The sequence below is a fragment of the Elaeis guineensis genome, chromosome 7 (assembly GCF_000442705.2).
Source record: "Elaeis guineensis isolate ETL-2024a chromosome 7, EG11, whole genome shotgun sequence".
Lineage (NCBI taxonomy): Eukaryota > Viridiplantae > Streptophyta > Magnoliopsida > Arecales > Arecaceae > Elaeis > Elaeis guineensis.
The window spans coordinates 82,261,921-82,273,807 of record NC_025999.2 but is presented as its reverse complement, the minus strand read 5'-3'; the positions used below and the strand labels follow the sequence as shown (position 1 = coordinate 82,273,807).

Sequence of the window (11,887 nt, the reverse complement as noted above, 5' to 3'; positions counted from 1 at the left end):
ATGGCAAGATCCGAAGCGTAATCCACCGGCAACCAACCAAATGCAGACAAGCGCTTCGTTGCAAAAATAAGCAACCTCTAAGAACCCTTTTCATCTGGGTCCCTCAACCAATAATACAAGTCTTGCTTGCATGAGCTGGCATGGCCAAATCATGGGACGAGAAGACCAACCAGAGATTTGAGCTTCCAACTTCCAGGACATGAGATTATTTTTTCACCAGCCAAAGATATTTGGAAACTAGCAACCTCTTTGGAGCTCTGTTTAATAAGTTAGAGTGGCTTACCACCATTTTTTTTTTTTTTCTTTTTTTGATTAATAGGAGGCTGAGAAAAAGCTCAGCCACCTAGAAGCTCTATTAAATCTTTCAGAAAGATTTCAGAAACGGAAAAGTTTCAGATACACAACCTTCTAGGCAGTAACATAGCACAGGAGCAGAACCTATGAGGTTCTCTGATGCAGAAGGCTGAGAAAATTTGAGAAAACTCATGGAAGGCAGTCTGATCCCATATTGAATTTTCAGCATCCTCGAGATCATCTAGCAGTCCTGTAACAGTGAAGAAGCACTTCTAATCTTGTTCCATATCTTTCCAAAGGAAGGCAGCAAGTTGTGATGACACAAAGCAGACCAGTCATTGAAGAGCGTTGAGTCCCTTCGCAGCTGCAGAGGAAATCAAAGTGGTTTTTCCCAATAAAATTCTATTGTTCCTTTCATTCCAGCAAACCCGAGCGACGGATGCATGCAGCATCAGAATTACAGGTTGCAGAGATTTTGGGAAGGTCCTCCTCCACAACAAACTCAAATATTCAAAGGAAGTTTGCGGCTGAAGCACCCCCAGAAAAGAACACACAGCTTTCCAAATTGTTGAGAAGAAAACACAGGTTGAAAATAAATGACTCAGACAATGTCTCGGCTACACTGAGCTAGGCATGATAAATTTAGATCTATTTATGCATCTTTCTGGTATAATTCACCTTTTTTTTTTTTTTATAGAAATGATGGTCAGTCTGCATAATGCTTCCCTTTAAGAAGAGAGCGAAAGAAAGCCAGATAACAATCTCAAATTGAATTACATGAAAATAAGATGATTTTATACTGCAAAAATAAAAAAAGGATCTTCAACAAGCTTAGATAAACAAAACTAAGATATTCCACGAGCTAACAAAATCCAATAATGATTTATTCACACAGGGCTCTAATAAAAAACCACCATGTTCCATTTTACAGAATTATACACCACTTCCAAACAAGATGCAAGAATCTAGATGCTAGTTTCAGACTGATGATTTGCATACTATGGCACTCTTGCAACTGCAAGTGCATACAGCAGTGCATCAACTTCCGCAACTAAAGAGCCCTTGCTTCAACAAACGGTGCCTGAGAGAGCTAAATCTCCAGCTCTTGAGGGTCTCATTGGATAGATAAAATCAATATCTCTATTTGAAGCTAAACTCAATAGCTCAGATTCCTCTAAGCCTTTCGCCGGTCCCAGACTGCAACTATCTGTCCCATACTTCGCTAGTGCATCTTTGAATTTCTTGATCTGAAATTGTTAGCAATAATTAGAGCTCCAGTATCTTGAAAACAATGAACCAATAAGACAATTGGTTTATGTCTTACAGTTGCAGTGGTGCAGCTGAAGCTACAAACATGACCATGAGCACCTCTATAGAACCGAAAGAAAGGCAGCACATGAATATGAAGACTCTGACACATGGATTTGTGTTCTTCATAATTGACCTTAAGAAATAATGCATTTGGGTTTGACTCTGCTAGCTGACACATCTGCAAGAGAATTAACCAAGTTTGATTAGTTCAACAAGTCCAATTGTTTTGATTGAGAAACAATTATAGCATGCTGTCCTTCGTCACTGTAAATCTGATAGAAAACTTCATAGAGCCTAAACTATAAATTTACAATGACGACAGCAGCCTTATACCTTTTAACTATAATGAGTTATGTGTCCATCAAGGGGAATCATAGATTTATAAATTTCTAGACATATCTACCTTAGGATGCAGAGCTCTGCAACCTCCACAGCCAGGAGAATAGAAGTCAACAATAACGAGTTTATCTCCAGCATTTAGCAAAGTATCCACAAGTTGTCGTGCAGATTTAATCTCTGTTATATTTGGGTTGGTGCTTTTCTCCCACCACCTCATAGCTCGTGAGATACAGGTTGAAGCCTGAGCCCAAAAAATTTTAAACAGCGACAATTTCAATAGCAACACAAAGAATCCAGAAAAATTAAAGCATGGCTCGTAGATTATTCTTGGTTTCAGAAATCAGAATGATTTCATTGTCCGCCATGAAATGCTTTTGATAAAATGACATGAATAGATCTCATGGAACATCAGGGGATCAGAGTAATTTGATCCATATAAGCACAGTTGAAAAATTAAAAGACTCCTTTTTTGGTTTCATTTCTTGATTGCGAAAAACTTCGTAATCCAACCAAATTGTGATCTCATTTAAAGATGTAACATCTTATGTTCGACTAAGCAAAAAGTGAATGACACAAGCACATGCAACAGCAAGTCATTTTAATTCAAGAACAAAAAAATAAATCGCAGCAACGTGAAAACACTGGCATTAATTAGCACATGAAGCATTCTTTTACCAAATGTAACGAAAGACAGAGAGAGAGAGAGAGTTCACAGGTTTTCCATGCATTTGCATACTGGAGACAGAACACAGGAATTTACGTGGATGGGAGGATTAGAGTGGCCTTTGGGACTCCATCCATCACAACCGCTCTGTCGTCTGATCACAACCTGCCTTCCCTTAAACTCGTTCTTCCAAGCCAAAACTTCTAAAGATCCAACAGTTTTCTCACTCCTCTCCAACCCAACCTCAAACAAGCCAGGCACACACAATCCATTTCTCAAAGAAACCGCCATGACGAGAGAAGCCTTGAAATCCAGCAAAAAAAAATCTAGCAAAAAAAACTCCAAGAAGATAACAGGGGAAAAAAAAATCAAGAACTCGGCAAAGAATCTTCAAATCTCTCTATATATCAACATAGAGAAAAAAAGGCCACAAAGACACGGCACAAATCAAACTCCAACTTGGAATGGTGGACCTGGAAGAGAAGAAAGGGACTTGCGGAGGAAGGTGAGGAGACGAGAAGGAGAAAAAGAAAGTGAGGGGTAGCTGGGGAGAAGGGAGAAGGGCTGGCGGAGCCGGTGGTGGGGTCTTCACAAAGTTGAAAGAGAAGTGGTTTTTATTTTAACTCCATCCATTTGGATGTCAGGCCTCGCTTGGGGGCGGGGGGGGCGAATCAGCGGCAGCCGATCTACGCCTGCTCCTGGTCCCCTTCCGCACTCCTTTTCTCCCTCGAGTCTTGACAGCGAATCCTATTTCCTCTTCTTCAAAAAAAGAATCCTATTTTCTAACTCCCAAGCACGGTCTCAGTCTTTTGGTTGGGGCCAAGCAAAGTCAGTAGCGAGACGGGCTCCACTGCAACGCGTCATTGTGATTACTGTTATTATTTTTCTCCTCCTGTTTAAACCGTCGTGGGTTCTACCCGATAAGACCTTTTGGCGTTTCACAGACGCCAGACATGCGATCAGTTTACCTGAAGTCCTGCAAATGAAAGAAAAGGAAGTGGATAAGCAGTCCCTGTTACTTCATACACCATGTAATACTCTGGCATGCTCCAAAAATGCTCGACTGTAGCGAGGAATATTGTTAAGGAGATGAGTTTCCAACGAATGGATGATCTTCACCTATGATTTGACAAAATATGCTTTGAATTGACATTGAGGGTACGTGTGGGCTGCTCTACGAGGAACATGTATAATTCATGGATAAGAAGATGGATACTTGCATGCATCAAACTTCGAACCAAAAAGTTTAAATTAGTTCAGCAGTTTGGAGGAGATACAAGTCTAATATGTATAAGCAATTCCCAATTTTTGAAGCTAGTGGCTACAAGATTAACTATCTAGTTGATATAACTGAAACCTGCTAAATATTACACAAATTGAATTCCACGAAGCTTCTTAAAAAGAGAAGAGTGGTCCTTTGAAGGACATGAGAACGAAGCGGCAGTGTGCTTATCTAAGAGTGTATCTGGACCCAACTTGATGGTAATTCTGAAAGTTCCTGGCTGCGGAGCGACCGGGACATGAAGATATGGTGGTAAAACAGCCTAGATATCAGGAAATGGAGTTGTTCGGTGGTTTTGGAGCATAGCATGATAGCAAGGCAGTGCGTGTTGTGTTCATTGAACATAAAAAATGGGTTCGATTTGATCAAGATCAATTTTAAGACAGGTTAAATTGGACGATCGCTTCAGACCTCATATGCTACATTGATGTTTCAATAAAATGTAAAGATAATTTTTTATAATATTATTATAAAAAAATAATTAAATAGATTAATGATGGATTCTATATATTGCTTAACGGATATATTTATAAAAAATTATTACATATAAATTAATTTTTTAATAATAATTAATGTTTAAAATATATTAATTTTTAATTAAAAAAAATTATTTTTTTTTTGTTTGATCTCAGTCGTTAAAAATGCCAGGACCGGTTCTGGGTTTGGTTAGCTGTATCTTCGGATTCCCGATGCCATTTTTTTATGGATAGAATGGTCAGGAGAAGGTAGATCTGACAAAGAAACTGTAGCTATTTTTAAGACAATTTAGCCCACCGGAATTCCTCATCATTGTCGTGGTATCTGTGTTCGGCCCACAGTTTCTGCATTCTAGACTTTTAGTACAGGATGAGGGCCTCCCTCTTCGTGCCTGTCACGTGTGTGCATGCGTGCGTGTGGAGTTGGCAAGGAAGATGACGCACAGAGATACCATTTTGTGACTTAAAAGCTAGTATCACTGGGGTGGCTTTTATGCATCTATGTCTTATTTCACAATCTAGATCGTGCCGAGAAATTATATTTTACACTATATATATCATACCAATCATCGAGACATTTTCGTAGGCTCGGGCACTGTTCCATATATGATGAATAAGACCCATCTCGATGATTGATATAGTGTACAGCTACGTGATGCAGGATATATTATTCTTGGTATCAGTCCAAGTTGGATGACTACAAGCGTGACCCGCCAATTAGACTCGGGCACTGTTCCATGTGAATTCAAGGCTCCGGGTATTACGTATTAGCTGAATGATTCTCCCATTTGTGGCTTCTCACTGAGCAGGTTATTTATTTTGAAGTGCTATGTACGGAAAAATATCGTTGTAATAAATTAATAAAAAATTAAAAATAAATAAAATACATGGAATAATATGGGATATTATCTACGAGAATCGATGTAACATGCGACAATCGATGAAATATAAAATTTTTTTATTAATTTATTATAAATTTAATATGATACCATCGTCGCAATCAATATTCTTTCCTATGTTTGCGCTCCATGCTGCCGGTCTGCAGCAGCGCCCCACGGTGTTATCACGGGCTCTTCTTTGAATCATAAAGAAAAAAAAAAGAAAAAAAAAAATTGTACATGGGGATACCTTGAACCCCACATTTCCTGTTGGTGCATATTCTAAAGCAGTGCCAACCAGGATCCTTTTGTTACAAGTTTATTGTAACACGCAATCACATCCTCCTGCCATGATTAGGGCTCATCTATATACAACTTTTGTTTATGACACCCAGAGCAACCTTGGTAGCTGCAATGTGCTATGGAAAAAATTTTTTGTACACCGCCATCGCCTGCAGTGATTGATTCACACACGAAATTGAAGTGCAACATATGAAAAAAAAAATTTACCGACTCTGTGCAAAAATTAATCACCACAGATAGTGCACATGATTCTGCACCACCTACAGTGCACAGAGAATTTCACATGTGCCTTGTTCACAAGCATCCAGTGCCTCGTGTGCCTTGTTCACAAGCATGCGGTGCCTCCTCTGGATCACGAGACTTTGGGATCCTCTTCAGGATTCAACAGAAGAGGTCTAGCTCTATACCATGGGCTCATGATTGAGCAGCGATCACCTGATCCAAATTACATGGACAAGAAGTCTCACTCAATTATGAGCCATTGTGCAGTACACACAAATAGTCTTTGATACACAACCGGGCTTCTCTGACTCAGCTCACAGGACCAATTAACTGATGTTGTTGTCAACGAACTATTGAGGTTCATAGAACTTTTTATCGGTATAAAATCAAACAAGGAATCTAACATAATTCTTTCATGGTGGAGACCTAAGAGAATTCTCTATTAGTAATTGATACAAGATGTTGAACCATGAAGGAATCAGACGTTCTTTGGCCAAAATTATTTGTAAGCTGGTCATGCCGGTCAAACAGAGGATCCTAACTGCTGGAAATCTGAAAAATAGAAGCATGCCTTACCTCATGGTTTGTGTTCTCTGTGAGAACTTGATGGGTAAAAGTATTTGAGTATCTGCTTCTTTGAATTGGTTATGGTTGGATGGGAGGATGATTCAAATTCCTAGAAAATTGGAACACATGCTGGTTTATTCTAGCTGTGATGGGTCATTGGTCCACCTGCTAGAGGAAAACAGAAGAATTTTCTCTTCAAAATATTGATGGGATATTGAGTTCTCTGATAATATTGTACTCCTCCTTAAACATTGGACTTTGCTGGCCCCTTCAGGGGGCGTACTTAAAGTTTCTAGTTGAATCGTGCTTTTTACTTGTTTGAGGACTCCTCTTTTTTTTTTTTTTTTTTCATTTTATCTTTTACTTATTTGTTATTTCTTTCCCTTTAAATCTTTTGCTTCCCTTCATTTGTTGAACAAGACCATCAGGATCTGTCTAATCTTTTGCAAGAAAGAAAAAGAAAAATACCACAATGTTCAAAGATGTATGGGAAAAGAGGCCATTGTAGTACCCTGCAAAAGAACTGCAAAGTAAAACAAAGGGAAGGGGACAAGGGAACAAGAGGCCAAAACTGGATCAGCACTTGGTCGAACATCGTCACGCGAACGTTTAAAATGATGCTGATCCATTCGTGTGAACAGGGGTCACGAAACGTGTGCAAGCATCTCACCGCATGGAAAACAACAGAGGGAATAGAAGGGGAAAATTGAGTGTCGGCTTTTGGATTTGTTTTATTAACAAGCAAGTCATCGGCTATTTTTCCCCCCCGATTTCTTTTCCTCGCCGGAGAAATGTGCTTGCTCTACTCCAACCAGACTCACTGTGGCACCTGCGTATGTACGGATTAGTGAAAAAAATTGAAAAAAAATAAAATCCAATCCAAAATTTACTACCGTGTTCCGAAATTGAAATCAAATCTGAATAACTTTTTAAAATAAAAAAAAAAAAATCATAGCCACAATCGCAAAGAAAAAAGATAAACCTAAAATTGAAACCAAAAATATTGAAAATGCTTTAACTTTTCTTAATCATTTCAAAATTTTCATATATAAATAATAAAATTAAAGACATTATCCATAATTTTTATAATGTAATTCATACCAAATTATTTAATAAATAAATCAAAAATATAGTGGAGTCCAGATTTATCGTTGAGTAGAATAGGCGGTTGTTCAGGTTATTTCATGAAGTTTCTAATTTGATTTTATATTGAATATAAAGCGTATTAAGGATTAACTATTTGATATTTTCGATTTTGGGTCTAAATTTGGTTCCGGGTTCGGTTTCGAATCCGATGCATATCAGAAAATTCATCAAAACAGGAATTGGACTCAAAATCCAAAAATTTTTAATTTTTAAAATTATCATTGAAGTCCTCTCTATTTGAATTTGGTTAAAACCGTCACGTTTGGTTCTGGACGGGTAAAATATACAGGAACTCATCCAACTTGGATTCTGATATTGAAAGGCTACCTAATTTGGATTATGAAATCACTAAAGGCTTCTGCAAAAGAAATTCCTGTAGGTTTTTGTAAGAGAGACAACAATGTTCTTCTTGATCGCACTTTATCGGATGTTTTCTGATGGAACACTTTATCGGATGTTTTCTGATGGAACACTTTATCGGATGTTACTGCTTACTCTTGCATTCTTTTTCTGATATCAATGAAAACAATGCGCTATTTTCACAACCTACCGTTAGGAAACAAAGTCACCACTGGAGGGGTTCTGCACGTCATGTCTGAAAACATATCCACGTGTCAGAATTCTGTCACACAAGAGAGATTCTCTCGAAACTTTATTTAGGTTAAACTAATCATCCGATTATTTTATTGGTTTGGAAGTCAATGGCCATTTAATGCTTAATTGGGTCACCATGTTTACTGGACATTGAATGTTAAGGATCAATTTGTTCATTACTTAATATCAAGGATCAATTTATTCACTAGACATTTAATTTTAAAGAATTAAACCTAGAACTGATGGATGAACCTATTATATACCGTAGAATCACCTAATTTGTACCGTCTGCTTAAGGATAGCATGAATCACAGTTGCTATTGGATCACACTCCTGACCTAAACGGTGAGTGCAGTTCCACAACCTTAGCGGCCAAGCACATGTAGGTGCATGTCTTCACACAATTCTTTTCATTTGAATCATAAGTTCATAACAGAAAAAATCTAATTATAATAATTGGACGGACTCTAATATCGTTCTAAAAGACTAGTTAGAATTTTTTAATTGAGATGTTTGATAATTAATGCTGCTTCGATGTCCACAGCTCCTCTTGTATGGAAGCGATATCAGACTAAACACATATCTGCATTAATTTTCATAATTTTTATCGGCAATAAGTTTTGAGATTGGATGTGGACTAGCATTGCCCACGATCTGCCACAGTATGTTTGGTCTTAACCAGACGGGAATTTGAAATATATACCGCGCATGCTGGATTGTGGCAACGGCAAGCGAATGAATACCGTAGCCGTGGGTTAAGAAAACAAATAAATAAACGGAAAAGACGAGCAATTGAACAAGTCTCTCTCATCAGTCATCTCTCCTGTTGCTATTTTCACTTGTTTCATTTAGTGTTGGGCCTAAAAAGAGAACGTCTCGACTCATGCATGCATGGTCTTGCTGTCCCTGTTGAAAGGTTGCTTATCTTTGTCGGCACATCATCAGATAATTTATCAGGAATTTCTAAAGTATTAGTAAAAGCACAGCTTTATTATTCTCATTGACTTTTGACCATCCAAGAAGGTACCTGACATCACACCAGACTACGTATGCATCCGAGCATACGGTCATGGAGCAGGGATCGATCCCCTACAGTGCATAGTTTGATATATGGTTATCAATTCAGAATTCTTTAAGGTGCATATTTTCACAACAGGTTATCGAGTCAGGATCCTTTGCAATGTGTGTTTTGTACCATAGTAAGCTTTGCATGGCTGGATGAACGTACATATCGCTCATCTTGAAAATGGATGGCTATCATCTATCATATTATTTGTCATATTTGACATGCCAATCATATTGGGTCGAGCGAAATGTGTAGATAATGCAATGCAAAACATGTACATAGAATATCCTAATGGAGGTTATCCCATGGCTATGCCCCTTTCCTAACAATCGGAGCATGATATTGGTGAATGAGTGGTGTTTATATCCAAGAGTTCAAGCCAAATTATTATATAGTATGGGGACTTCCCCAGGCGGTCGCTAATTTGATTGCCAAGATAGAGCTTAGATCTTAATTGGTCCAAACTGTAGATGTTAATGATCTGAGTTGGATAGTGGGTCTGAACCGAAAGCCAAACTTAGGCTTAATCAAGTTTCATCCCTGGCCCTCGCCAGGAGTTCTTCAAGAACAAGTCGTAGGCTGTTACCGAAAGGACAAGCCATAGGCCAAAAGTTCATTTAAGGGCCAACACGTGTCTATGATTGGTCATTAATAGGGCGCGAAAGAGGCTCAGGTAGCGTCTATCGGGCCAGTCTGGCTTGAATTCGGGCTTTGGACCAGGTCCAAGATTGTTCAATGGGCTTGGACCTAAAAGTAGGCATAGAGCCGGGCTGATGGTTGACTCTGCCGGGCCTGACCCGAAGCTTGAGCGCCACCTTTGCCCCAAAACCTGAGCCCTGAATCAGCCCAATTCTGGGCCAATTTCTATTAGGACCCTTTGCGATGCATCTTCAGGATTGGGCCGTGAATTCTAAGTTTATCATATTAATAAGTTCGGGTCAATTGGGTCATTCTAGGTCAAACCCGTATGTTGTCCCAAACAGGTTTTGGTGAAGTCAGGCCTAATTGGACTTTAGGTGGGTACTAGCCCATGCTCAGGCCAAGTTTTGGAAATAAATTTCAAGCCTAAAGCCCTAAAACAAATTCTAGATTGGGCTCAGCCTGGGGTGTGGCTTGGCTTAACTAGGGTGCAAACGAGTCGATTTGCCTGTGAACTTGTCTCAGGTCCAAGCTTGACTCAATCAGCTATTATCAACCTCAAGTAGTTCGAATGTTTTTTCAAGTCGAGCTCGAATAGTAGGATACTCGACTCGAAAGCTAGCGAGCCTATCAAATTTATATATATTTTTAATAATATTATTTTTATTTATAGTTTATATTAATATATATATTATTAGTAGGCTAAGAATTGAACTCGAGCTCAAGTATGGCTCGATTGATATTCGAACCAAGTCAAATCAATCTCAAATTTTGTATTTTTTTTATTGAGCTAAGCTAGAACTTAAGATATTAAGGTTCGATCAATTTTAAGTTAAATTTCAAGTATGAGTATTTTGATTCGAGTCGAGCTTAAGCTTCTAACTACTTGATTCGACTCAGTTCGGCTCAATTGCATCTCTAGGCTGGACTCAATCCGATTCCATCTCTATGAATCACAACGGCCACCAATTGATAACCCAATCAATCCCAAAGACATGGTATAAAACAAAATTTTTTTCCTTTAGGATGGTGCCATTCAACTCATTCTTAGTTTCCTACCCACTAACACAAATCTATCTTATACATTAATGTTAGAATTTGATATCTCAAAATTCGATCCACATTGAGCGCATAGCGAGGTCCGCGATGACAAATAAAGTCCAACGAGTCCAAAATCAGTTCAAACGGAGTCCAGATGGAGAAGATACGCTCGAGAGAAGTTTGAAGCAGGTGGCATGATCTATGAGGCGTTGGTGGGCTGGCGGAGGCCGCGACGGAGTGAGCATGCACGGTGGTGCATGGGCCGGCCACGAGCATACGGCCCAGCGCATGATGTGTTGCCCAGGCCCAGACAGGTGCCACAGGCGTGGCCCATGAGGATCCTCACGCAATCCACGCGCGGTGCATGGACCGACGGTCCATGATGACTGCTGTGGATTGACTGAGTACTTTTCATCCGATTTCTCCTAGTCCACCATAGATCGGACGTGTTTCAGAGGTGATTCTTGCGGTCCACGATGGGTTCTCATGAACCGGTGCATGATCGGGTGGATACGAATGATTCCGATTGCGATCGGATGGTTGTCGGTGGTTCCAGAGAGATCAGCGGGCATGTAGCACATGATGAGGCATGATCGAATAGCCCAAGGATGAGCCGATCGAGATCTGACGATTCAGAGGCATGTTCGGGTGATAATCGGAGTGCACATCTGATCACGGCTTGGATTCAGATCTTTAAAAGGCTTGTGGCAGTGAACAGAGGGCACGATGTGGTGTGGATCGGCAAAGGACTCTAAGCAGAAGCAGCAATGGAGAGCAGAGATAGCAACAGATCCTAGAGAGACACCGATAGAGAGCAGGAGCAGGAGCTTCAGGCAGACTGTCAGGTAGCAGACAATAGTCGCTTCAGAGATTCAGGAGGTCTTGCTAGAAAAAGAGCTTTTATGAGGGAGAGCTTTTTATGATAGAGAGATTGGATGTACAAGAGTTGAAGATATGATCTCCTCTTATAATTTTTTTTTATGGTGAAGCTTGCATGCCCCGTGGAGATGAGTCTTTTAGCTGATTCACATATTTGATTATATTTCTGTTTTCTTTATTCTTTCT

General features: G+C 39.4%; 1 protein-coding gene across 1 annotated transcript; it reads right to left on the bottom strand.

Moving 5' to 3' along the window:
- Window positions 1-1,157: 1,157 nt before the first annotated feature.
- Window positions 1,158-3,312, bottom strand: LOC105048818 (thioredoxin-like 1-2, chloroplastic). Its single transcript, XM_010928273.4, has 4 exons — window positions 2,705-3,312; window positions 2,009-2,185; window positions 1,619-1,783; window positions 1,158-1,541 (listed from the first exon to the last, which is right to left on the bottom strand). The coding sequence occupies exons 1-4, from the start codon at window positions 2,897-2,899 to the stop codon at window positions 1,362-1,364; spliced, it is 717 nt and encodes a 238-aa protein (XP_010926575.1). The 5' UTR covers window positions 2,900-3,312; the 3' UTR covers window positions 1,158-1,361.
- Between the last annotated feature and the right edge of the window lie 8,575 nt (window positions 3,313-11,887).

What these genes read in the sequence shown, in the direction of transcription:
- LOC105048818 (XM_010928273.4), bottom strand. Translation starts at nt 2,899, where the DNA reads ATGGCGGTTTCTTTGAGAAATGGATTGTGTGTGCCTGGCTTGTTTGAG. An exon ending in ACTCTAATCCTCCCATCCAC is followed by an intron (nt 2,186 to 2,704) that starts GTAAATTCCTGT and finishes TTTTGGGCTCAG; the next exon opens with GCTTCAACCTGTATCTCACG. An exon ending in TCAGCTGCACCACTGCAACT is followed by an intron (nt 1,542 to 1,618) that starts GTAAGACATAAA and finishes TAACAATTTCAG; the next exon opens with ATCAAGAAATTCAAAGATGC.